This window comes from Delphinapterus leucas, chromosome 16, assembly GCF_059928025.1.
Source record: "Delphinapterus leucas isolate spDelLeu-1000000601 "Yukka" chromosome 16, BTC_Dleu_Yukka2, whole genome shotgun sequence".
Classification (NCBI taxonomy): domain Eukaryota; kingdom Metazoa; phylum Chordata; class Mammalia; order Artiodactyla; family Monodontidae; genus Delphinapterus; species Delphinapterus leucas.
The window spans coordinates 58483099-58510418 of NC_143144.1; the positions used below are offsets into that span (position 1 = coordinate 58483099).

The following is a 27320-nucleotide window of genomic DNA, read 5'->3' on the forward strand; positions in this document are numbered from 1 at the left end:
CCCTGTCCTTGATGCCAGCCTAGAGCTTTGTCAGCCTTGAGGGTAATAAAGGAGACAATGAGTTTGCCAGAACACTGGCCCTGTGACCAATGCCTCACAGTTGAACTCGAGGTCACAAGTAAGTCCCTCTGGTTTTCCTGTGCAGGGCAAAGGGAACGCAGTCAGCACTATCTCCTTTGTCTTGGTTCTGATTGCCAGGGAACCCAGGAGGACCGTGGTGAGCCTGGCACTCTGGAGGAACGGGGCCTGAGCTCAGCGTGACCAGAACAGATGCCCACGGTGGTGTGCAATTGGAGAGAGAACAAGTCTCCTATCTGCTTGGCTGGGTATACATGTAATTTGTGGCCCAGAAGTGCTAGGATTCTTCTTGAGACAATGGGGTTTCTTATTCCAGTGTGTCTCGTGACACTAGGGGCCTGTTAAAATATTCTTTGACAAAGAATATGATTATTTGACAAAGCAAATGATTATCAAGTAGGTATAAGGCTTTCCCCTCCCCACTCCTTTGTACTATTGGATGATTTCAGGCAAGTCATCGGGCTCAGCTGCTAAGACTATGGAAGCCACCTATTTCATTGTGCTGTCACCTGCACTCTGACTTCATTTAGCTCCTTGGAAGAGACTCTGGGAATGACCAGATAAGAGAGATGAAAACAGGTTCCTATGCAGAAACACTACTTGATCAGGGTCAAGGTCGGGAAAGGACTGGAGTATTGCTACACCCTCCACCCCACCCAGGCCCCAAGCGATAGCCAGCACCATTTCAGACTCTGTGGGGAAAGAGAGAGAAGGAAAAGGGGATAGGAAGAGAGGTGGTTTGGAGCACTTGTACTTGCAAAGAAATGACTGATTTAGTTTATCAAGTCGATTTACATTAAGATTGCGAGAAATGCTGCCCTTCCTGTGTCCCAAGGCTCTAGCCACGCACAGTTTCTCCCCCAGCACTGTGACCACAGAGGGAGCTCCTAGGAGTCTGAGGCAGGAGACAGCTTCCTCGAGGATGCCCCTAGTAGGAGCATGCACTTGCTTTCACCCCTCCCACAGGTGAGCTGGAGACCTGAGGCAGCTGGGAGAGCCCGGTGGGAATACAGTGCTGGGCTCCCAGCACATTTGCTGGCTCCAAAAGGCGCCTCAGACAGAACACTGCCCACACACACTCCCTGCTGGGGCACTGCCTGTTCTTGTCATTGGCGGGTCTGATCCCCTCAGAAATTATTGTGCATCTTTTTGGAAGACCTTCAGCAAAGTCTATTTTATTTTCTTCTTTCTGGAGAGTGACTTTGTGAGAGGATGCAATTTTCATGTTTCCAGAGGCAAGATTCACTTTGGCAGAGAAATGTGATGTTGTGAAGATCTGGGAACAGACTGTCTCACACGCTTTGCTCTTTGTCTCTCTCCTTTTATGTTTATCTTCCCTTACGCAACTCACAAATCCTTGACTCTTTAGTGCCCGTCTCTGTGTCTCGTACCTTCGTCTTCAGCAGAGGGGACTCTCTGGCAGGCTCCCCAGGTAAACATGCATGGGGTCTCGATCTCCATAGATCCATGGGGTTTGCAAGAGGCCTTTGGTCTCTGTCACTGTCCCACATGAAAACTAGTCTCTCCCAGCTAGTCTCTCCCAGGACCAAGGCACAGCACGTTGCACGGCTAACACTCACTTGTACTCACTGACCAGGCATTGCTGGTTCAATGGTGTCACGTGTGAACTTAGCCCCGAAGGATATATCTGTGTACGTAGATGGAGAAATGGTGGGGTGAGGAATGGTGTGAATTTTTCCTTATCATTTGTCTGACTGCAGAATGGAGGGATAAGGGGTGCAGCAGAAGAAAAATAGGAAGAAACAATGAAAGACTCTGCTTTATTCCTATTTTTCCTCCATCTTTTCTTCTGTGTGGTCTCTGCCTTTAGCTAACCCACTAACCCCTCCTTATCTTTCTAGTAATGTTACTGTGTAGTGACCGTATTCCCTCTAGCTCTGCTCATACAAAGGATGCTATATGTAAAATTTTCAAAACAACTTTTCATCAGGCTTAACCTCTCTTGTTAATTAAATAAAAGTTACTGGATTTTTTTTTTAATCAGGTAAAGTAGCTCCTCACAGAGCCACACAGTAACTCAAGGATTGAGTAGAATGTAATAAATCTGAACAATCAGTTAAGTGTTTATATTGTTTTCATCCCTAGACGTTGATCTCTTAGGGTCATGGAGCAAGTAATGACCAAACTAAGAATTTGTTTGTTAAGTTACCTTGAAGTTAAAGCACAGCCCAATTTCCCATACCCTCTACATCTGTCTCCCTTATCCCAATGCTTTGGCGATGATTCTGAGGCCCCACCGTAGCCTCAGGCATCAAGAATCCAGTTATGTTTCACTGTCTGTATTGTAGACCCTCAACATTCAAAAGGCTCTGTTCTGGGACCTCAAACCCCCAAATTTGCAACTTCAGAACTACTTATGTTGATTTCTACTTTCTCACAAATCACATTTTCCCATCAAAAACCATCTGGTTCCCATGTTTATGTGGACGAGACGACTTAATCACCTTCTCAAATTTCACCAAAGTTTTCTCTCTTACTTAGTAGAGGTTTTCCACCAAGAAATAAATTTTTTTCTTGCTTTGTGAGAGCTCATGCCTTCATGATGACTACAGGAGTACTGTCAATGGGAGATGCCAGTCTGGTACCCTCCCCAGCTAAGTGGTCACCCCCACATGCCCATAAAATTAGAAATGACCACATCAAGGACCTTCAAGATCCTTCCAATGTGAGGAATCTTGGTGAATGAAGAACGTGCTAGGAAGCTTCAGCAGAAAGGAAAGATGGACATTTTTAAAAGATTTTCAACGAAAAGGATCAAAGCATTAAAAAAAAAAAAGAATGACAGCATGAGAGCAGGAGTTTTTTTTTTTTTAATTAACCCTTAGTTAACCAGACAACCTAGTTAATTATAACTTCCTACTTATGAAGGTTAGCTCTAGTTCATCGGTATTTATTATGAAAATTAAGGTGACTCATTTCTGCTGTGCAGTCCCCCTATAGGAGGTACTGAGTCTTCCGATCCAACTCTGGCTGGTGCCATGTGCTCCTGAGAGCTCTTTTAACCTTCCCCCCACTTTTCCATGACTGTGTGTGTTCAACCCAATAGGAAGCAGGGGAGGGCAAGGCCAGCTTATTCCCACCCTTGGTTTAACTCTGCAGAGTGGGGCAGTGATGGGCACAGCAGGAGAAAATGAGAGATGGGAACGTTCTGCTTCTCCTTCGGCTCTTTTCTTCCCACCATCTTCTGTCTCACCTCTTTCTGTAGCCAACAGCCAAGCTTTCATATCGACCGGGTGACATCCCCAGGACCTATAATTTGGTATTTCCCAGTAGCTCTTGCTTCTGTTCCATATCAGCAGAAGAAGCCTTAGTCATTGGATTTTTATGGAAAGCAGTTCTGGGCACACTCTGGTCCCATACTTGATTTATGATCCAGATACATTAATTTACGTATATTATGTCTTACCCCCATCTTAGATAAACCCTGGAAGTTAGGAATTATTGCTGGGCAACAATAGGTAAGGAAGCAGCTCTGAGAAATTAAGCCGTTGGGTCACTGTCAAAGGTGTAGTAAGAAGGTAGAGGGATGCGGACTGGTGTCCAAGTCTCTGAGGTCCTGTTCTAGGTCGGGACCTTGCTGCCCTTCTGAACGTGGGCGTGTTGTGCCCTCTAGAGGGCTGTGACTTGTTTGCATTTTGAAAACAGCTGTGCTAATGAACTAAGGTGCTCCCTCTGGGTTGAGGCCGGTGGTCCCTACACCAAATATTGCCACCATTACCCATAGGCAGTTTCCTTCTATTTGAGCCTTATTTGAAATAAGGAGAGCAGAGTGGTGTGTGGATTACCTCCAGAGTGTGGTGTAGCCAGATTTGCAGGTGCTTTCATTTAAAAACAAAGCTGCTGAGAGTACACGGCCCCACTGCAGATCTCCCCAGATGCATCCCTTTTTTCTTCTCCCAGTGGTGGAGATGATTCCAAGTTCCCCATGGCAGTCCTTCCACAAAAGCACAAAGGCAGGAGAGAGGTCCCAAGCAAGGGTCCTTTTACAATGCCCAGTTGTCCATCTGTGATGTACTCTGAGATCAGTGAGGTTAGATCTTCCCCAGAATATAAAGGGAGTACCTAAAAATAATCTTTTTACTTTGTGAAATGTGGTAAGTGGAAGTATTCCTTTGGGTCGGCTCTTGCATAGTAAACATTTGGGAACCATTAAAGCTCCATGTAACGTGAGTGAGTTCATCTGGACTCCTAACTTGGTCTGATTTGCAGGGTTCACATTGTAGCTTTGACAGAGAGCTTTTGGCATTTGGTTGTCTGATGTTGAATATTACCCCAGAATGATGAATTTTAATAATCCTAGTTTGTAATCCTGTAAGCCTATGTAATTAAATTCCCCCATCCAGTTTAGAGAACACAGATGCCCCGTGGCACAGTGACAATGACCAGAGTGAGCTATTCCTCCCCATCCCTCACTGATGCTTTGAAAGATGTAAGCGAGCAGCTGGTGAGCCCTACCTCCTCTCAGATCCCCAGACTGAAAAGGGGAGTGGGATGTTCTTCTGTGTCGTGGGTCCTGCCCCTGTGATAGAGTTGCGAAAGCTCTCCAGACACAGGTGTCATGAGTAAAGCAGAACTGTGCATAGGTTTTCAGGGCCCCTGCCCATCAGTGCAGAACGAGGGGAGATTCCATCCAGTCCTAATTGCAGTTTAAAATCCTCTTCCTCCCCTTCTCCCACCCCAACCCAATTTTACCCCGGTGTCTTCTCCACCCAACCTCAGTAACTCCAACTTGCCATCCAGGACAGATATCTCTTGCAGACTGACCATGTGAAGTCTGCAGGAATGAGGTCTGCCACACTTCTCCACAGCACTTGGGGGTCTAGAGCAGGAAACCCTGCCCTCCGCCAGGGTTGCCCTCCTGCCAGTCTCTCCAGGGCCAGCTTGAGGGTATGATGTAAGAGCACGAGTGGGCAAGGGATATGTCGGAAGCTTGGCCTGGGCCCTGTTGAGGGGTCCTGTGGTCAGTTTCATGCTCATCTGTCGCCTCTTAGACCTCTTTGCACTGTGCTTAGGGTTCTCCTTCTCTCTTCACTCCCCCAAGCTGTGCCTCTGTGCTCTTAGGAAATGCCAGGGGGAATTATACAACTTGAAGTAGTTTGCCATGCTGCTGGGACACTCGTCTGTTACTGATTTCTTCTCTTTTTTTTTTATTAAGAGTATTTCCATTTCCCTTGCTCAGGAACCTCTTGAGTGTCTGTGCACAGTTACCAGAATGCCGAGTCATCAGCATCCTACCTGTTGAGGAATGTAAGGCTCTGGGACACAAAAGCATTGATCTTGCACAACACTCAGATGAGCTGGGACTTTCTTTGTCATGAAATGAGGATTCCTTTGTCATTTAAAAATTGCTTTTATATACCCGACCTTTGTAAGACAGCTGTATCTTCTGGTGTTGGGAATCCTTTGGGATTTTATGAATAAAGCTTCAATAGCATTGTTTTTACTTTAAAAAAGACATGTTTTTCCTCCCAGCACAACAGTGATGTCGCTTGTGTTTGACATGTGGGTCCTTGTGAGTGACAGCAGGGTGACATGCTTGTGCTGGGTGCCAGTGAAGATGAGAGCTTTGGGGAGATCAGGGATGAAGCTGTTTCCTCTGTTTCCAACAGGGAGTAGAAGTGATTCAGGCAGAAGTTGTTTAGTAGATACAATAGGGTTGTGGTTCCCTATCAGCCTCCCTGACCCTATCTTGAATTATGACATAAGGGATGAGGATGTAGAACAGCAGATGTGGGGTATGTGAAGCACATGTCCCACCAGGCAAGGTGGAGGATTATCAAGGAGCAATGGTCATTCCTCAGGGTAAATGAAACCACAAACGCCTGCCCACACTCTCTTTTCATTCCAAACTGAGTTGAAGATAAAACCCACCAGATCAAGGTGTGATTTCCAGACTCTGCTCACATCAAAGAAGCTGCACTCCTGCAGGACTGCCTGCCCCCCTTTTCCACAACCAACAGCCCTGAGGAAATACCACCGACTTACTTAGTCAGTCACCGCCTCAGAACAGCCACAGTGGGCCTAGGCAAGCCAGACCTCATAGGTTTGTTTTCAAGGGATCAGGACCAGACGTGAAATGGGTATTTCTCTGCCCAGTGTTACTGCTGTTTACAGTCACCTTGGTGCTTCACTCTGTTCTCCATGGCACCATCACTGTCCCTCTTGGTCCCTGGTCACTCTGGTGTCACCCGGCGGATAAGTAGGAGACCTGACTCCAGGACCCCCCGTTTCACATGCTCTTATTAAACAGACAGACAGACAGACAGAAGGTCTTGATGCTCGCTGCGGCCTCTTCCTCAAGTTATGGGCCAAGGCCTGAGGCTTCTTGGTGCCCCTGGATTCTCACTGCACACTATTTAACACTCCAGTGCATTTCTGGAGTGTTCTTCTACCCACCCCTCACTTCAAGAAGTCAGCTTCCCTAAAATGACTTAGGTTGCAGGGGGAAAGCCTTCTGATTCCAGGGTGATTGAGAGCCCTGAAACCTTTTTAAAACAAAATTTAGATTCTAAATAAAAACTCCTTCAGGGATTCTTAGGTGCTGATTTGTTCATTCTGTACATTTTTATTGAGTGCCTACTCTGGGCCAGGCACTGTGCTAGGTACCGGATGTACAACAATGACCAGAAAAGACAAGGTCTTTGCCCTCATAGAATTTATCATTGAACTGAGTAGACATTACAAATAAATACAAACATGTAATTAAGTAAAACTTGTGAAAAGTGCTTTAAAGAGATGAACAGGGGACAGTGATAGAGGAAAATAGGGGTAATCTTCTTAGGGTGGCCAGACCAGGTCTTCAGAGAAGGCGGTGTTTCAGCTGAGACCTAATGACTGAGAAGTGAGAGCAGGGGTGGGAATGGTGCTAAAATGGGGGGAGGGGGAGCAGGGGAAATGGCATCTGCTGAGGTGGGTATGCATACATGGTTGAGGATCCCCAAGGTGGCCAGTAAGCTAGAGTAGAACAAGCAGGCGAGAAGAGGGAGCCCCAAGATGAGATCAGACAGGAAAGCAGGGCTCAAGTCATAGGGGGTTTAGGGGTCACAGCAAGGAGTATGGATTTTATTGAGATTCAACAGGAAGCTGATTTGTGTTTTTAAAATGTGCTTTTGACAGCTGAGGTGAGAACAGATTATGAGATTATAACTGGGGAGACCAGACTGTGGTCCAGGCGAGGGTGATGGTAACTGGGACTTGAGTGGAGACAGAGGTAGGGGCAGATGAGTTTATTATGTTGGGGAAGTGGAGACTTGATGTGGGGCTGACAGATTGGCAGGAGTCACGGGAGACTCCCAGGTTTCTGGTTTAAGTAACAGCATGTATGTGAATGACACTTACTGAGAAGGAGAAAACTGGAGGTGGAACCCTTAATTCTATAATCTGATCAAGGCAGTGATTATTCTGGCTCTAATGAGAAAATGATTCAACCTATGGTCATTTTAGTCTTTCCACTACTACATGGTTTGCCAGACAACAATAACAGCCTGGCAGCTAAACGCATCGACAGACCTTCAGAAGTCACTCCAAATAGATGCTAATCATTTTGATGGATGGCAGCATTATCTTAAGAGACAGAATTAAATTCCCAAGGTTCTTCCCTGAAAGAACCAAGGAGCAGAATCTCTGAGGAATCAGACTCTTCATTGGAGCCCCTGAACTGACTCTGTGTGAGGAGAGGCTGACAGCCTCCCATTTCTCTTTTTTGGGGAAGAAATGAAGAGTGGCGACAGTTGGGAAGCAGAGGGGTGGGAGGGGCTTTGCGGTCTCTCATTCAGGGTTATTCTGTGGTGGAGATAATGCTAGGGTCACCTTAAGAACCTCTCTTCTCTTCTGTTGATCCTGGGAGGGTAGTTCACACAGTCCATTTTGAAACCAAGTGATGTGGTCTTAATTGAACTTTCCCAAGAAGTGGTTCTTGAAAATGGAAAAAGAAGCCGGCTCTGAACATTTAAGAGGCCTTTGACAGAAGGCCTGGAGGGTTATTCCAGCCTCCGGCCTTTGAGCCTAGAAAGAGCCCTGCCCTAGACCCACCCTTTAGGGGGCCTCTCTTTGGCCCTCCTCAGCTCCACACCTCTCTGTGGGGTGAGTAGTTAACAGAGCCAAAGGGATGTACCACCCAGAGCTGTGTTCTTCCTTCTAGACCACGTTTCAGGTATGGAATTCCCCACCCAAACAGCTCTGGGAGACTGGGCCAGAAAGCCCTAGGGCAGAGCTGGTTCTCCCTCTACAGCCCATTTTCCAGCACAAAACTCTTAAGGAGCCTCATCTGGCCTGCTAGGTTTTTCAGAAGTTATATTTGTCAAAGACAAGGATAGAACGTATTTTAACAGTTTATTGACGTGATTTAAATGTCTATCCACATGGTTTATGGGCCTCCGCTTGTCCCCGGCCCTGCCAGTGTTGGGGCCTGCGTCATCCCCTCTGAAATGCCTCACCGTGGTGAGGGCTGCTTACCTGTGCTGCAACAGGTGTTTTTTAGGGCAAACCTAAGGCCTCAGCCTTCCTAAAAGAAGGTTTGTGAATGGAGTTTATATAAAAGAACTCACCCCAGTAGAGGGTCTCATGGTCTGGGGTAGCAACCCACACTCATAGAAGGGTCCTCATCTCCTGCACGTACCCCAGAACCGAGAAAGGCAGCGGCGCACCCAGCTTCCCGCTGCTAGAGGTCGTGGGGAGCAGGAACCTGAGCTGAGTGGGGCCACGAGGCCTTAGGCATTTGCTCCTCATAAATGGAGCAGCCAGGCATTTTCCTGGGCTCTGACGGGAGGGGAGAGGGCCCAGTCTGCCACCCGGTGTTGCCATCACCTAAACATACTGCGAGACCTCGGTAAACGACACCCCTTTCTCTCTCTCCCTCTTTCTGTTCCCCTCTCCTTCCTCCCCACCCCTCCCTCCTTGCCTTTCCTCCCTCTCGGCTCTCTCACCCTCTGCAGTAAACCGGTCCCCTTCCCGCTGCAGCGGGTTGAACCGCTCCGAGTCTCCGAGCCGTGAGCGCAGCGACTTTGGGGGAAGCAACACCCAGCTGTGCAGTAGCAGCAACAACCTCTACACACCCGACTACTCAGTCCACATCCTCAGCGACGTGCAGTTTGTGAAGGTAGCTCCGCAGGGAGGGCTGTCCCCTCACTCCCAGCCAGCAGCATCCTGTTCCCCCGTTCCAAGATAATGCTGCGTGGCAATTGCTCCCTGGCTTTCTAAAGGCCCTGGTTTCGGTTAGCTTTATTCTGTTCATTATTTGTCACCGTTATTGTCCCTTTGTTCGTTTGAACCATGATTGTTCATTAAGATCTCCTGATCCCCATTTTTCATTGTGGAGAAACTGAGGCACGAAGCGATAGGGAATTAGCTTGCCCGAGACAAGCTGCCGGCAGAACTGTTTCCTTTGGATGCCCCGCCATTGGCACCAGGTTGATTTTATTTATTCAAGATAACTCTGCAGGTGATTAATAAACCAAGGGTATAGAAGAAACCCTGCTATGATTTTACATGTGGATAAGATTTTACGTATTAATATTTAAAGTCTAAAACACAATTCAGCCTGTAAATATTATTATACCCCCTTGCTGTCACTGAGCTATTTGAAGAGAGCCGCTTTGCAAGTGCAGTAGAGAGAGGCAGCAATGCTTATCGCCTTGTAATTAAGGAGGAGAGCTGTTTCTTCATACCCCTCATTGAGATTGGTTTTGGACAGAAACATTCTAAGATTCCCTCCTTTCTCTTGCTTCGATAGGTTTTGTTTGTTTTGTTTGCTAGCATTCCACAAACCATTACACACTTGGCCTGAGATCAGAAGGGAACCCATTTACCCGAGTCCAACTAAACACCCAACGCACTCACTTGGTAACAGTCATCCCAGTTGCAGGCCGGGTGAGAGGTGTATGGAAATCACAAAGGTGGGAGGAGGTCCTTTCCTTCTGTTCAGAACACTGACCCTGATTATTTGAGGGTAGTGTGTGCTGGCTGGCTTTCTATGTTCCAGAACTCTGCAAACACCCTGAACTAAAACTCAAGAGCCTTGAGAAAAGTAACCGTGGAGAAGAGGGGTCACTCCTGGGGGGGGCTGTTGGTGGGGTGCTGTGTGCCACGCACTTTAAGTCCTTGAACGAATTTCCCACTGAGTCCTACAACCACCTTAACAGGTAGGTACTGTGTCATCCCCACTTTATAGACGACGTGGGAGCTTGAGGAGTATAAGGTCTCGTGACTGGGACGTGGCACAGCCAAACTTCAGATTGAGTCTCTCTGTCTCCAGAGTCCAAGCCTTCGAGTCCTTGGGCTTTGGGGAGAGTTTAGAGAAATCAGAGCTGACAGAGCCCGGGAGAAGTGCTTTAGGCACTAACCCAACAACATGCACGGTGTGTATGACTGTGGACACTTACTAGTCTATCGTGACAGTGAGAATGAACCTCAGAAAACCGCAGCCCACGATTCTCCTCCCTCTTGCTTCCAGCCCTGAAGCCCTCTCATTGCAGACCTTCCTCAGAAGTGGAGGTAGGAAAAAATGGGAGAAGAGAAATGCTGCTATAACTAACTCTTAGTGGTTTGTAGTACTGGGCATATGGTTTGTGGGAAAAGAAACTGAATGTCGCTATATGAGTCAGTGGTTCAACAGGTATTTACTGACTACCTGCTCGTGATTGGCACTGTATAGGTATAAGCGAGATACCATGGTGAACAAGACAGCAAGCTCCTACCTTTCTAGAGCTTCCATGCTCCTAGGGGGAGAAAGATGATAAACAAGTAACTACATAAATAAACTAGGTAATCTAGGGGAGTGATGAAGGCTATGAAGGAAATAAACTGAATCATGGGATAAACAGTGATTGGGCAGAGTTGGCAAGGAAGCTGCTTTAGAAATGGTTGTCAGAGCAGCCTGAGAGAGCAGGTCTCTTTTGTTGAGACCTGGAAGGGGATGTGGAGAGAATGTTCAAGATAGAAACAACAGAGGCAGGAAAGAGCTTGGTGGTCCAAGGAGGATCTTTGTTCTGGTGCGTAATGTGCAAAGATGAGGCCGATGTGAGTTGGGGATGGAGCGCTGGCAGCAATGTTGCCTGGCATCTTTAGGCCAGAGTATGGTGTCTGGATTCTGTTTTAAGTGCATTGGGAATTTTTGTTAAGCTTGTTTCTCGGGTCTTTCCATTTGTCTTAGCCCATTTGGGCTGCTACCACAATTACCATCGACTGGGTGGCTTAAACCACAAACATTTATTTCTCGCAGTTCTGGAGGTTGGATCTCCAAGTTCAAGGTGCTGGCAGATCCAGGCGGTGTCTCGTCTAGTGAGAGCCCACTTCTTGGTTTGAAAATGGTTGTCTTCTCTTTGTATCCTCATATGGCGGGGAGGAGAGAGAGAAGAAGAAGGCTCTCTTCTTTTTTTTTTTTTTTTTTTTGCGGTATGCGGGCCTCCCACCGCTGTGGCCCCTCCCGTCACAGAGCACAGGCTCCGGACGCGCAGGCTCAGCGGCCATGGCCCACGGGCCCAGCCGCCCCGCGGCACGCGGGATCCTCCCGGACCGGGGCACGAACCCGCATCCCCTGCATCGGCAGGCGGACTCCCAACCACTGCGCCACCAGGGAAGCCCGAAGGCTCTCTTCTTATAAGGACACTAATCCCATTCATGAAGTCTCCCCCTCCTCATGACCTAATTACCCCCACCTCCTAATGCCATCACCTTGGGGGTTAGGGTTTCAGCATATGAATTTTGGAGGGGACACAAACATTCAGTCCATAACACCATTTATATCTTAAGTTGAGAAAATCCATATGAGGCTTTGGGGAGAAAAGTGAATGAGATTTTGAGGAGTGGTGTTTAATGAGCAACTGTGATGAGCCCAGAGTTTTTTGAAACACCTCTGGGCATCGATTGGGGAGCGCTTTCAGGAGATGGATCTGGCAACTCCTCCAAGAGGAATGTGTTAGGATGAATACCTGACACTAAGACTGTAAGGATTTTCCTAAAACTTACAGTTGATCTCATATATCCACCCCTAAAACATAAGGAAAGGGAACATTCTATAAATAACAAGGAGCATAAAAGGGAAGTCTCTTTCCTGACATGAGCCAGTGAGGTGTTGAGAACTCCAAATCTGAGGTCAATTCTCAGGTGCAGGTGTCATCCTTTTTCTCAGGCCAGAGGACCTTGCTGTGACTAGGGCAGCTGAGCATCATAGCACATGGTCCGTTTTTCTACCTAGATATTTTGAAATTGAGAAGACTACATGTCAAAAGTGGAAGTTGAGGGGAGGACAGAAACAGTTAAAGCATAATTCAGAAACCTCTTTCAACTTGTGGCTCTAGTCTCTTAAAAACTTCAGTTGCAATGGCTTGTTCTACAGAAGGGGACATTGTGAGTTCAAGCTCTTGTTTAACACAAGGGTTTGATTTTCTCTTTTGTTTTTCTTTTTAAATGTTGAGCCTTCTTTTAATTTATTTATTTTTATTTTTGACTGTGTTGGGTCTTCGTTTCTGTGCAAGGGCTTTCTCTAGTTGTGGCAAGCGGGGGCCACTCTTCATTGTGGTGTGCGGGCCTCTCACTGTCGTGGCCTCTCTTGTTGCGGAGCACAGGCTCCAGACGCACAGGCTCAGTAGTTGTGGCTCACAGGCCTAGTTGCTCCGCGGCATGTGGGATCTTCCCAGACCAGGGCTCGAACCCGTGTCCCCTGCATTAGCAGGCAGATTCTCAACCACTGCGCCACCAGGGAAGCCCTTTTTTGTTTTTTAATGTAAGTTATCAATAAGATGATACAGTAAACTGACACTGAGATTCTTTTCCTCCTGACTGAATGGACTTTTAGGGCCATGTTCAGGCTGCTCTTTTACTCGCCTCCTCAAACCCGCCTTTTTTTAACATTTAGAGAGTTTTTGCGGAAGCTCAAGGGGTGATTTCACTGGCCAAAGCCCCTGTGACTGTCTGCAAGGGCTTTTCCTGTCCAACAGACTAAGTTCTAGAACTGTTCATTAAGTCCAGTAGTAATTTGAGTTCAAGATAAAATTAGAAAGAAAGGTGTATCCAGTGAGTATCTGGGAAAGGTATTAAAGCCATGACTAATAGTAGTTAATAAGTTATGAAGGTACCAAAGAATCCTTATGAATTTTTTAAATGTATTCTGTAAGTATCATTTTTAAATTAAGAATATTTGGCAGGGCTTCCCTGGTGGCGCAGTGGTTGAGCGCCCGCCTGCTGATGCAGGGGACGAGGGTTCGTGCCCCGGTCCGGGAGGATCCCACATGCCGCGGAGCGGCTGGGCCCGTGAGCCATGGCCGCTGGGCCTGCGCGTCCGGAGCCTGTGCTCCGCAGCGGGAGAGGCCACAACAGTGAGAGGACCGCGTACCGCAAAAAATAAATTAAAAAAAAAAAAAATATTTGGCAGATGTCGTATAGACAGAATTGTGTAACCATGGCCAAGATGCCCCATCACCATCTGGTGGCAGAATCTCTAAATTGCAGAATCGTGTTTTGAGGGATGAAGAAACCACCTGAAAGTTGAAAATGTAAACGGAACATCATAAAATGATTGGAAACATCACACTGGCTGAAAGGTTAACTTCTGGACACATTGACTGCTAAGTCAAAATGTCCCAAAGGGTACTCTTAACTCCTATTAGTTTCAAGATAAACAGGTCTCCATTTCCTATGTAATTTAGAGGATGCTTGAGTTCTTAACTGGCCAGAGTATAAGGCAACTTTAACTCAAGCTGTTGTTAAGAAATGGTTGTAGCTACAGCAATGAAAAAAGAATAAGAACATATTGTCTTTGGAACAGTGGTTAGATTCCCTCAATGCCAATCAGTAAGTATTTGTTGAGCACTAAGGCTGGTTCTAGGCAACATGACCAATACTCAAGAAATACAGTTGGGGAGAAGAAACGTAAGTCAAATGACAGTAACCAATGCAGGGTAGTATCTAATTGATTACAAAATCGTATGGCACTTTATTTTAAGCACTAATTTGTCTAGAGAATATACTGGACCTTTAAGAATTAGGAAAGAATAAGAGGAGAGTGAAGGCAATGCCAAGAGCGAGGAGTGGGGAACACTGATAAATAGGGGTATGGAAGGCAAGTGAACATGGCGCATTCAAGGAATATGAAAGAGGAGCTGAGCTGGACCAGTGGTTCTGACTGGCAAGCAGTGGGACACTATGGCCATGCAAGCCTGTATTATCAAAACTGGGCAGAGCCGTTTAGTTGATCTGCTGGACCATCACTGTCTGATACAGTAGCCAGTTGCCACATGTGACTGCTGAGCGCATGAAATGTGGCTCATCCAAATTGATGTTTGGTAAAATGTAAGATAATGGTTTGGCCAAAAAGTTCATTCGTTTAGTGAATACGTTGTTCAGTAAAGTTCTCCGTGAAAATGAAAAGTGTGTCTTTTAGTCTCACTTAAAACCAAACAAACTTTTTGGCCAACCCAATACATATCGAATTCCAAAGACTTGGTACAAAGATGAACGTAAGATTCCTTATTAATTATTTTATATTGCTGACATGTTGAAGTGATTTTGGATACATTGGGTCAAATGAAATATATGTATTATTAAAATTAATTTCACATGTTTGTTTTTACCTTTTAAAAATGTGACAACTAGAGAATTTTAATCTACCTGTGTGACTCACATTATTTTTCTCTTGGACAGTACTGTAGTAGTAGAAAAGGCTTCATAGGTGAACAAGGGGAGGGAACTGACAAAAAGTGATGCTTGAATCTAGAAGTGCAGCTGGGGAGATTCCCTGAATACATTTCCAGAGAGGTCCCTTCTCAAATTTCTTTCAAGGTGACACATTGACATGGTATTTGTGATATTTTTTTTAGCTTAAAAAGAGGAAGCAATGTCAAAGCAAGGCTGTGAGATGCCTAGAGCAGGTAACCAATGGGCAGTGCCTTTGTCTTGAACAGGCAGTGTGTTTCACACCACATTTTCTAGGCGAAGGGTCTTCTTTAACTAAACTGGAAGCCAAATCTAAACTAACTAGTTAAAAGAACCCAAACAATGATATCAAGTGCTTTGTTGGGCTTATGAAGTGTCATTTAGGAAATCTTCCTGTTCAAGCCAGGAGAACCTGCAAGACTCCAAAGAAAGCTTCACCTTTAGAAACCCATGGGCACATTAGAAAATTGAGTTTTGATGATAGCCTTGGCTCAGACCATGTGCCAGCTTCTCTTCAGTCGTCTGATGCCTATGGACCCCAAAAAAACAGCAGTTTTGGGGGGACCTCCCCTAAAGTTTTGTGAAAGGCAGCCTCCGTGGGCATGTGAAAGGCAGCCTAATGCAGCCAGTTGTGTTTGCAGTGTACAGAGCTGAGCTCAGATGATTTCCCCTGGAGAGCAAGAGTAAAGGCCCTTTAAAGTGAAATGCCCAGATTGCAAGGGGTGCCATTATCAGACCCTGGAGTTTCCCCTCTGAGAACTTGGAGTTCCACATTCCCACTTCCATCTTCCATCTCCCTGGCCCCAAAGAATGAATAGCACTTTCCCAGGCAGAACACACATCACATGGCTGGGACTCTGAAGGCTTGCTAACTGTCAAACCTTAGGCAAGTCCCCCATCTTTCTGGACCTCATTTTCTTATTTGTAAAATGGGCATCACGAGACCTCGCATGCCTACCCCATGCAGTCATTGTGACCAAAGGAGACAACACATTCCTAAGTGCTCTGTGAGCCATAATGCACTGTATGGCTGGAAGTTTCCATCCTCATATCCCAACATCTGTCTGCAAAAGCAAGCTCTCTTGGGTAACATTAGCACTAGAGCTTTCACCAGCGTCTGAAAATCTAATCACCAGTTCCATCTCTTTAGGATATTTGTAGAACTTTCAGTAATATGTAGGGTTTCCCAAAAGAAATAACCCAACGATGTTTTAAATAAAAAATTGAAAAGAAATTGCAAAGCAATTTTGTAAAAACGCTATCAGGAATGAGTTTGTTACTGCAAGTAAATAAATTTATTTGTGAGCTTCCTGGTCATAAAAGGAAAAAGGAGAAACCTAGTGGATATTTGAGTTCTCATCCAATATAAGAAAGTATATAATTCATCTAGAGAAAGGAGCTTATTCCTGGCACTAATTTCATGAAGGATTTATCAGATAGATTCCTATATGACTATGGAAGGCATCAGAAAAAAATAATAGTAATAAATTGGCTTCATCGGTGGTTTTGCCAGTTTATGTTCTTCATTTGGAGGTTTCTTATTTCAGCCCTTGACACAAGCTGGGGGTGTTGCTCTTGCCGAGTCCCCACTGACTGCCCTTTAGGAAGAGGGTCCTTGGCAACAGTATAAGCCTGTGTTTTAAACCTCTCAGTGGGCAACCACCCTGCTAACTGAAGATGCCCTCCATCCTCTCCTGGGTCTCAGGAGAAGGCTTGGCTCCGCCAGGTGCTAGAGTCCAGAGCCGATAAAAATGAACAGAGGGAGCTCTGGTGGCAAACAAGCAAAAGGGTCCCCTCATTGTCCCTTAACTGCTGGGCTGGTACAACTTGGGTAAAGCCCCCAGATCATAGATCCCGGGCCACCAAGGCCAGGCGTTCCCAAGCACCTTAATGGGGCTGCTTCTGAGCTCAGGGAGGCAGACTACATCCAGGGAGGGCTCTGCCCAGCTCCTCCTGAGCTTCTGCCCTTTCCTTCCAGATCACACGGCAGCAGTACCAGAATGCGCTCACCGCCTGCCGCATGGACAGCTCACCTCAGTCCCCCGACGTGGAGGCCTTCACTGACGGAGACTCCACCAAGGCCCCCATGACCCGGGGCACACCCCAGACCCCCAAGGATGACCCTGCCGTCACCCTCCTGAGCAACAGGAACAGCCTGCCGTGTAAGTCAGCTGGGAGGATGATGGGCCGGGCTACCGTGGGGTAGGGACGGCCCTACCTTCCTCCTCAGTCCTGCCCAGAGCTGCCATCTTGTCCTCATGGGGCCCCAGGTCTTCTACAAAGCAGGGAGGTGACGCACTCACTGTCCTCCCCAGGCAGCCGTTCAGATGGGCTGAGAAGCCCCAGTGAGGTCATGTACCTGAGGATGGAGGAGATGGCCTTCACCCAGGAGGAGATGACAGACTTCGAGGGGCAGAGCACGCAGCAACTCTCACTGTCTCCTGCAGCTGTTCCCATGAGAGCAGGTCAGGGAGGGAAACTGGGCCCTGCAGGAACAGATGGGGGTGGTGTCAAGGCCACCAGGTGCTGGGATGGCCCAGGGTGAGCCATGTGAGGGAAGTCTGGGACCCCTGTCCCCATGTAAAACTTCCCACCTCCTTATTCCACCAGGGCAGGGAAACTAAGGCTTACTATGCACCTACCATGCGTCAGACCCATCTTAATCCATTCTCCTAGGAAAACAGTGTGTAGGACACTGTTAGCTAGGTTTCCACCTGGATTCGGATCCTGGCTTCTGCACTTAGGAGCTCTGCAACTTCAGGCAAGTTACTTTAACCTAACACTAGGTTTCCTTATCTTAATAGATATGTTTCCTTATATTAGTAGATATAAATCACAGTGGCTAGCTCATGAAGTAGCTTTGAGCATAAATGAGACAATGTTTACAGGAGGGCACATCATAGTACTTGGTACCATGCTCCCTAAATGTTAGGTATCGATAGTTATTATTAGGCCTAATTTACACATTAGGAAACTGAGGTCAGCCATCACTCTTACTGACAAGGTTCGTCCCTTCCTTTGGGCCCCAGAGACTAGCTAGTAAGATGGTTTTGAACTTTCACTTGCTGAGGAACCTCAACCAAAACACCCTACCTGGGTCCCTGGGTGTGTAGGTGGGAAAGGCTTGTGTTCTTCCTTCTTCCCTTTCTCTCAGCATCAGATAGTGAATGTTGTCATATCAACCTGGACACAGAGACCAGCCGCTGCAGCAGCGGCTTTGAGGAAACCATGGGCCAGAAGTTGCTGAGAACCTTGAGTGAGTAGCTCTTCACCCAGATGAAAACGGCCCGCCAGCTGGTTAGTACAAAAAACATGTTAGGATCTTATTCCTGGAGGAGGAACCATTGACTCCTGTTGGGAACCCTAATGAGGTACAATTGTGGAAACCCATAATAGGGCTCAGGCAGTGCTGCACCTTTGATACTTTGGGGAGCTGTCCCACTCAGTTGGTGGTCGTCTAGGACAGGAGTCTGCAAACCATGGCCACAGATCAAATCCTGAGCTCCCTCCCCCGCCCATTCCTGTAAAACATAAAGACTTACTGGATCGTAGAACCCCCTTGTTATTGATGGCCACAATGGCAGAGTTCAGTAGCTGCAACAGGGACCAAATGACCTGCAAAACCTAAAACATTTACAATCTGGTCCTTTAAGGAAAGAATTTGTGTTTGGGACACTCAATAAGAAGGAAAGCAATATCCTCCGTGGAAAGAAGTCCATGGCAGAGAGAACAAGGTGAAAAATACTCCTTCCTAAAAACAGTGGAGCTGGGAACAGAGTGCCCTTCCATCCTTGAGGGCAGTTATATAATTACCCCCACCTACCCCAGTGCAAAAGGAAGGTTGCCTCTGATCTAGAGAATGTAGGTCCCCGGTGGCGGGGGTGGCTCCCAGCTACACCCACCACCCCTGGCTCAGGGACATCAAAGTCCGTGAGACCAGCCCTCTCTCAGAGGGTGTCTGGCAGTCATCTGAGCTGGGGATGGTGGGGCGTGATCCTGAGGCATTGTGTGGGCTTCACTCAGTCCCCTCCAGGAAATCTCCATTCCACTGGCACTAGCCTGGGTGTGCGGCTTTTTGGAGATGTCATCTCAGGTGGAAGGTGCATCCTAATCCTTCAAGATGTAAATATGCTGATGTCAGCACCAGGAGACAATGCAGGTTACTTCTGACAAACTATCAAGGGCTTTGTCTCCATTCCTGCTTCTATTTTGAAGAAAGCTTAGACCACCGAGAGAGTATCAATGTCCTCCCAGTCTTAAAGATTGATCCTTACAAGCTGTGTTTTTCAGGTGGTCAAAAAAGGAAGAGGTCACCAGATGGAGAGAGAACCTCTGAGGAGAACTCCAACTTAACCCCTCTCATCACATGACAGGGCAGTCAGCGTTCGCTGGGTGCGTGAGATTCCAGAGCTTTGGGGAGAACCCGCCCTCCCGTCATCTGCTTCTCCCCAAGGCCTCCCACAGGCGACAGCGCGTTCCGCTTTCCTCACCACCTCTTCACCCCGAGCTGTCAGTTTGGCAGATTTTCCCTCGTCCCTCCAGTTTGACTCAGAGCCTTGCGGTAGCCATAACGGAAGGAGGTGCCTCAGTGGAACATGCTAGAAATGGTTTTATCCACAGCACAGTCTGGGACTGGAGAAGAAATGACCCCAGGCTGACAGTGCCACTCGAGGATCCCTGATGCCCTTTTTTGTTCTTTGGTGTCCCCTGGCACCATATTTCATACTTAGCTTAGGTCAAAAGGTGCCACTGGCAGACGGGCACAAAGGAGGCTGGAGCAGCAGATAGGAAGATTAGTTCAGGAGATGCACCAAGAATTCCTCCAGAACATTAGAGCAGCGGGACAGTCACGTTGGCATGTGAAGTTACAGGACAGAAAACTGTCAGTGACCAGTTTCCTGTTAGATAAGTGTTCCAGCAGCCTGGGAGGTGTGTCTCAGCTGGAATGGAAAGAATGTGAGATGGAACCTCAAGTCACTGTTATTTCCCAGGGACACATCTGTTTTGGCTCCTGATCAGTACTCATCAATCCAACAATAAATCTGCTCTGGAAGAGGAGGAGCAGGGAGCAGAGAACCCCATTTGGGAGCCAGAGATGGAACTTCAGGTTTTAAGTTCAAAAAATATATATATGTGGAAAGTTTATAGCCATGACAAACCAAAGAGTGCCCAGGTCGGCCAAGAAGGATGCAAGCTCTCATGGGACTTCAGTGTATATTACACTGGAACACTGAAGAATCACTCTTCTTTTTTCATCCATTCCCCCCACCCCCACCCATTACTCCACTCCAGCAAGTCAGCTGAGTGTACTTTATTCTAAGAACGTACTGATCTTAGATCTCTGGTTTTGCACCTGATGTTGGGGCAGGTGCAATTCCAAGCATCACCACCAGATGGCAGGATGACTGCACAGACCTACTTGAAGAACAAACTCGTTCTGATCCGGAACCACACAGCCAGCCTTAGGGAAAATGTGGAAGTAAGTGAAGGTTGTCTTTGGGACACCTGCTCCCCTTTCTGATGTATATCCCACCCCTAGATCAGGGATCCAGTGATCCAGTGCTACCTGCTGATCTCCAAACCCTTCCCTAACTTTTCTCTGGGGTATACTATTCGGGCTTCCCTTCCCTTCCTCCAAAACCATTACTCTCACCTCCCCCCACCCATTCAATCAATATGGGGAGCAGGGAGGCTGATAATTCCTCTGGGTTATTTGCATCTCAAAAGAAAATACCCAGAGGAACCTTTAACTCAGGGGGTCCTTAACTTGGGGTCCATTGCTCCAGGGGGTCCATTGTTGGACTTCAGAGGGTCGGTGAAACCCCTGACTCTGTCAGAATTTAGTGTCTGTGTTCTTATGTGTGTTTTCCAGAGGGCTAAAGCTTTCATACGATTTTCAAAGGTCTCAGACCCACAAAGTGTTAAAACCCACTATTTTAACTAGTGGAACTTTCAGCCCAGAGTTTCTGCAGTGCAGAGTGAAGTGAATACTGGTTAGTTTGAGACAGATTCTTCTCAAGTGTCCATCAAATCGATAGGGAAAGCTGGCACCCACCACGTGGAAGTCGTCAGAAACCCCTGACACACCCTGTGGTGCTGTACAGCCTACACCCGACATAACTTGGTCCCCCTCCCCCACCAAACCAGAGCAGGTGTTGCCAACAGGAGGGACACAGCATGTGGAAGTAGACTTTCCAGCTGGAGATGCCTCTTTCATCAATGTATTATTGACTTCACATCCCTTGCCTGGCTCTGCCTGAGGCTCAGCAGTGCATGACTTCTTGTAGATAACTCACAGCTACCACCCACCCCCAGTACCTACTCTTGCCTGGTAGAAATAGGCAAAGTGTCAGCCCTTGGTGCTGGGTGCTCCGACCCAAACCAGTAAACAGTGAGTTTCAAACAACGACTGCCATCATGCAGTCATCTTGCCCAGCTGGCCACTGGCCCGAGGGGGCCTGCCTGTCTAGTCTTCCTTTCATTACCCCTTACACCCACTGCTGTTGCATTAATCCATCCCTTTGCAAAATCCCTAAGGAGCCCTGTCACCACTCCCCTCCCTATTCCCCACCCCAACCCAAGATTTTCTTCAGATTTAAAAAAAAAAAAAGAGGATTTTAAAATAAAGCATTTGTGAAGGCTCAATAAACTGTAAATAATTTTTAAATAAAATAAAAATGCTTTTACTGGAATGTGGCTGTTTCCCTTGCCCCGGCATCTCAGTGTTCTGACATGGTTTCATTTGAGGTGCAGGGTGGGTGGTGCACACATAATTATCTTACCTGAGGCCCACCTGCCTAAAGAGGCACCCCTCTTGAGACCAGGTGTGAGGTTGCAGGTAAGGTTACAGAAAAGCCCTCGCGCTCTGCTTTGGGATATCAGATGGGTAAGATGTTGCAAGAACGAATGCCAGAAATGGAAAGTAAAAGCCAAATGAGAAGCCAGAGTGTGACTTCTGGACAAGGAAGAAGCACAAGGATGATAATGAGAAGGGCTAGCGTTTGCCAGAGCCCCGTGATGTGCAAGGCACTGGGCTGGGTGCCTTCTAAGTTCAAGGTCTTGGAGGCCAAAACCCAGTCTAGCACTTGAGACAATGTGCTGGTCACACTGGCTCACTTCTGTAGGCCCTTTGGAGAGGAGCAAAAGTGGCCTAATTTCAGCACTTTCCAACCAAAGGCTGGGAAAAGGAACGAGGGAGTGGGCAGGGCTTATTGATTAGTTTTAAACCAAGGCAGGAGCGAGGGGACAGCCAGACAGGTGGGCACAGGTGTTGGGGCTTTTAAGGTCTTTGCAGAGGGTTGGAATCTGACACCTACTACCAAAGTCTTCAACCACCACACAGGACAATTAGCGAGTGACCTGCACCAGTACGACCCATGATTCTTCCCAGGAGCCTCCATAGGCTGTTAAGTTCATTAACAGTAAATAAATGATACAACTATTTTGCTGAGGGTTTTATGTGCCAGGTCTTGTGCTAAGCAGGTGTGCACTGTGAACCTCAGAGGTAGGACTGGTCCACGCTTGCGAGGAAGCACTCACACCCCTAGGCTCCGCAACTTCCTGGCCATGGAAACTTGAGCAATTCACCTAACTGTTCCCAGCCTATTTCATAGACTGTAAAAGAGGGCAGGCTGTGAAACTTCCTTTCCAGGGTGATTTTGAGAAAGAAATGAGCGTTGCTGCATGTGAGAGGCGCCGAGAAGCCCTGCAGTAAGAAACCTGTGTAACTCACTTAGCCTGGCTTTTCCCAGACTTGCTCAGAGCCCCCGCTCGTGGGGAAAAAGAACACGCTGTTGGGAATATATGTAAGAAGAGAATGAAGAAAGGCAGATTCCTATTGAGACTGGGGCTTTTATTTATTTTTGGCTTAGTTGGCTCTTAGTTGTGGCACATGGGCTTCTCTCTAGTTGTAGCAGGCAGGCTTAGTTGCCCCATGGTATGTGGGATCTTAGTTCCCCAACGAGGGATCAAACCCCCATCCCCTGCATTGGAAGGCAGATTCTTAACCACTGGACCACCAGGGAACTCCTGATATTGGGGCTTTTTTAAATACTAAAAACATTTGAGAACTTTGGTAGGTATACTTTGACTTAAAGAAGTGTTTTCAACCGGTTTTTCTTTAGCAATGCCCCTAAAGGCAAAAATTAAGTTCAAATTCTCCCCAACAAGAGAAATTAAATACCCAGAAATAAGATTTTGTCAAGTAAGATTGTGCTTTGCAGGACTACAAAACCACTTTAATATCTCGGACTTTCTTTGTCCCCATGAACCAATTTTTAGCCCCTATCTAAGGGGTACTATCACCCTTGTTGAGAATTCATGGTTTAAAGCTGTGTTTCAGAAGAATGATAGAAGACTGACAAAATGTAGAATCATTCGACTCCAGTTTTGTTATTCTTCCCTTATGAAGGGCAAGCATCTTTAAATAGGAAGAACAAATATTGACAGAAAGAAAAATAGAATGAAAGTAATGAAGAGTTGAGTGCAAGGTCATCTCATCACTTGAAATCTGTTCCCATCCACTAGACCCAATCATGCACCTGCACATGTTTTCTGAAGGACTGCTAGGGAGCCAGCTGGGTGGTGAAGGATCTGGAAACCATAATCTGTGCTCAAACACTGCAGAATCTTGGAGGGAGGATTTTCACAGGGAGAAGCAAAAACAAGGGATAACAACCGCTATTCTCAAATATTTGAAAAGTCATCAATTAGAAGTGCCAGTACAATTAGTGTCTGTGGTTTAAAGGAAGAGAAGAGGGGGACTGGGTGAGTAGGACAGTTGGAGATCAAATTCTGGATCAAGGTAAAAGATCTTTGTAATGAAATTACTCCATCAGTAGAATGGGATGTTTCACCAAGCATTGAAAGAACCCAACCCACAGAGGGCAGACAGCAGAAGCAAGAAGAACTACAATTCTGCAGCCTGTGAAAGGAAAACCACATTCACAGAAAGACAGACAAAATGAAAAGGCAGAGGACTTTGTACCAGATGGAGGAACAATATAAAACCCCAGAAAAACAATTAAATGAAGTGGAGATAGGCAACCTCCCAGGAAAAGAATTCAAAATAATGATAGTGAAGATGATCCAGGACCTCGGAAAAACAATGGAGGCAAAGATTGAGAAGATGCAAGAAATGTTTAACAAAGACTTAGAAGAATTAAAGAACAAACACCTAGAAGAATTAAAGAACAAACAAACAGAGATGAACAATACAATAACTGAAATGAAAAATACATTAGAAGGAATCAATAGCAGAATAACTGAGGCAGAAGAATGGGTAAGTGACCTGGAAGACAGAATGGTGGATTCACTGCTGCAGAACAGAATAAAGAAAAAAGAATGAAAAGAAATGAAGACAGCCTAAGAGACCTTTAGGACAACATTAAACACAACAACATTCGCATTATAGGGGTCCCAGAAGGAGAAGAGAGAGAGAAAGGACCCGAGAAAATATTTGAAGAGATTATAGTCAAAAACTTCTCTAACATGGGAAAGGAAATAACCACGCAAGTCCAGGAAGCACAGACAGTCCCAGGCAGGATAAAACCAAGTAGAAACATGCTGAGACACATAGTAATCAAATTGACAAAAATTAAAGACAAAGAAAAATTATTGAAAGCAACATGAAAAAAATGACAAATAACAGACAAGGGAACTCCCATAAGGTTAACAGCTGATTTCTCAGCAGAAACTCTACAAGCCAGAAGGGAGTGGCATGATATATTTAAAGTAATGAAAGGGAAGAACCTACAACCAAGATTACTTTACCCAGCAAGGATCTCATTCAGATTCAACGGAGAAATCAAAACCTTTACAGACAAGCAAAAGCTAAGAGAATTCAGCACCACCAAACCAGCTCTACAACAAATGCCAAAGGAACTTCTCTAAGTGGGAAACACAAGAGAAGAAAAGGACCTACAAAAAAAAACCCGTAACAATTAAGAAAATGGTCATAGGAACACACATATTGATAATTACCCTAAATGTGAATGAATTAAATGCTCCAACCAAAAGACACAGGCTTCCTGAATGGATACAAAAACAACACCCATATATATGCTGTCTAAAGCAGACCCACTTCAGACCTAGGGACACATACAGACTGAAAGTGAGGGGATGGAAAAAGATATTCCATGCAAATGGAAGTCAAAAGAAAGCTGGAGTAGCTATTCTCATATCAGACAGAAGAGACTTTAAAATAAAGACTATTACAAGAGACAAAGAAGGACACTACATAATGATCAAGGGATCGATCCAAGAAGAAGATATAACAATTATAAATATATATGCACCCAACACAGGAGCACTTCAATACATAAGGCAACTGCTAACAGTTATAAAAGAGGAAATCGACGGTAACACAGTAATAGTGGGGGACTTTAACACCTCACTTACACCAATGGACAGATCATCCAAAATGAAAATAAATAAGGAAACAGAAGCTTTAAATGAAACAATAGACCAGATAGATTGAAGTGATATTTACAGGACATTCCATCCAAAAACAGCAGATTACACTTTCTTCTCAAGTGTGCACGGAACATTCTCCAGGATAGATCACATCTTGGGTCACAAATCAAGCCTCGGTAAATTTAAGAAAATTGAAATCATATCAAGCATCTTTTCTGACCACAATGCTATGAGATTAGAAATCAATTACAGGGGGGAAAAAACATAAAAAACACAAACACATGGAGGCTAAACAATACGTTACTAAATAACCAAGAGATCACTGAAGAAATCAAGGAGGATATCAAAAAATACCTAGAGACAAATTACAATGAAAACACGATGATCCAAAACCTATGGGATGCAGCAAAAGCAGTTCTAAGAGGGAGGTTTAGAGCAATACAAGCCTACCTCAAGAAACAAGAAAAATCTCAAATAAACAATCTAACCTTACACCTAAAGGAACTAGAGAAAGAAGAACAAACAAAACCCAAAGTTAACAGAAGGAAAGAAATCATAAAGATCAGAGCAGACATAAATGAAATAAAAACAAAGAAAACAATAGCAAAGATCAATAAAACTAAAAGCTGGTTCTCTGAGAAGATAAACAAAATTGATAAACCCTTAGCCAGATTCATCATGAAAAAAAGGAAGAGGACTCAAATCAATAAAATTAGAAATGAAAAAGGAGAAGTTACAACAGACACTGCAGAAATAGAAAGCATCATAAGAGACTACTACAAGCAACTCTATGCCAATAAAATGGACAACCTGGAAAAAATGGACAAATTCTTAAAAAGGTATAACCTCCCAAGACTGAACCAGGAAGAAAAAGAAAATATGAACAGACCAATCACAAGTAATGAAATTGAAACTGTGATTAAAAGTCTTCCAACAAACAAAAGTACAGGACCAGATGGCTTCACAGGTGAATTCTATCAAACATTTAGAGAAGAGCTAACACCCATCCTTCTCAAACTCTTCTGAAAAATTGCAGAGGAGGAACACTCCCATACTCACTCTACGAGGCCACCATCACCCTGATACCAAAACCAGACAAAGATACTACAAAAAAACAAAATTACAGACCAATATCACTGATGAATATAGATGCAAAAATCCTCAACTAAATACTAGCAGACAGAATCCAACAACACATTAAAAGGATCATACACCATGATCAAGTGGGATTTATTCCAGGGATGCAAGGATTCTTCAATATACGCAAATCAATCAATGTGATACACCATATTAACAAATTGAAGAAGAACCATATGATCTTCTCAATACATGCAGAAAAAGCTTCTGACAAAATTCAACACCCATTTATGATAAAAACTCTCCAGAAAGTGGGCATAGAGGGAACCTACCTCAACATAATAAAGGCCATATATGACAAACCCACAGCAAACTTCATTCTCAATGGTGAAACACTGAAAGCATTTCCTCTAAGATCAGGAACAAGACAAGGATGTCCACTCTTGCCACTATTATTCAACATAGTTTTGGAAGTCCTGGCCACGGCAATCAGAGAAGAAAAAGAAATAAAAGGAATACAAATTGGAAAAGAAGAAGTAAAACTCACTGTTTGCAGATGACATGATACTATACATAGAGAAACCTAAGATGCCACCAGAAAACTACTAGAGCTAATCAGTGAATTTGGTAAAGTTGTAGGATACAAAATTAATGCACAGAAATCTCTTACATTCCTATACACTAACAACAAAAGATCAGAAAGAGAAATTAAGGAAACAATCCCATTCACCATTGCAACAAAAAGAATAAAATACCTAGGAATAAACCTACCTAAGGAGACAAAAGACCTGTATGCAGAAAAATATTAAGACACTGATGAAAGAAATCAAAGATGACACCAACAGATGGAGAGATATATCATGTTCTTGGATTGGAAGAATCAATATTGTGAAGATGACTATACTACCCAAAGCAATCTACAGATTCAATGCAATCCCTATCAAATTACCAGTGGCATTTTTTCAGAACTAGTACAAAAAATCTTAAAATTTGTATGGAGACACAAAAGACCCTGAATAGCCAAAGCAGTCTTGAGGGAAAAAAAAGGAGCTGGAGGAATCAGACTCCCTGACTTCAGACCA

At 45.4% G+C, this 27320-nt stretch overlaps 2 protein-coding genes across 5 annotated transcripts in view; one reads left to right on the forward strand and one right to left on the reverse strand.

Annotated features, from left to right (window-relative positions):
* The window catches only part of CNNM1 (cyclin and CBS domain divalent metal cation transport mediator 1), a 48034-nt gene extending 28004 nt beyond the window's left edge, over window positions 1-20030 (forward strand). Inside the window, exons 7-12 of the mRNA XM_022569095.3 lie at window positions 1448-1510; window positions 9033-9196; window positions 16727-16910; window positions 17064-17213; window positions 17903-18004; window positions 19039-20030. Of these exons, the coding sequence (XP_022424803.1) occupies window positions 1448-1510; window positions 9033-9196; window positions 16727-16910; window positions 17064-17213; window positions 17903-18004; window positions 19039-19118 (743 nt within the window). The 3' untranslated portion in view covers window positions 19119-20030. The remainder of the gene's footprint in view (window positions 1-1447; window positions 1511-9032; window positions 9197-16726; window positions 16911-17063; window positions 17214-17902; window positions 18005-19038) is intronic.
* GOT1 (glutamic-oxaloacetic transaminase 1) overlaps window positions 1745-27320 on the reverse strand; it is a 59875-nt gene continuing 34299 nt past the window's right edge. The window contains exons 9-11 of one of the 4 annotated variants that reach the window (XR_002643923.3): window positions 17842-18042; window positions 17108-17234; window positions 1745-12288 (exon numbers count right to left, since the gene is read on the reverse strand). Coding sequence is in view for 1 of the 4 variants with exons in the window: in XM_022569100.3 (XP_022424808.1) it covers window positions 19579-19688 (110 nt within the window). In the remaining 3 variants the exon portion in view is untranslated. The other 3 variants (XR_016388139.1, XR_016388138.1, XM_022569100.3) reach the window with 3 other exon arrangements.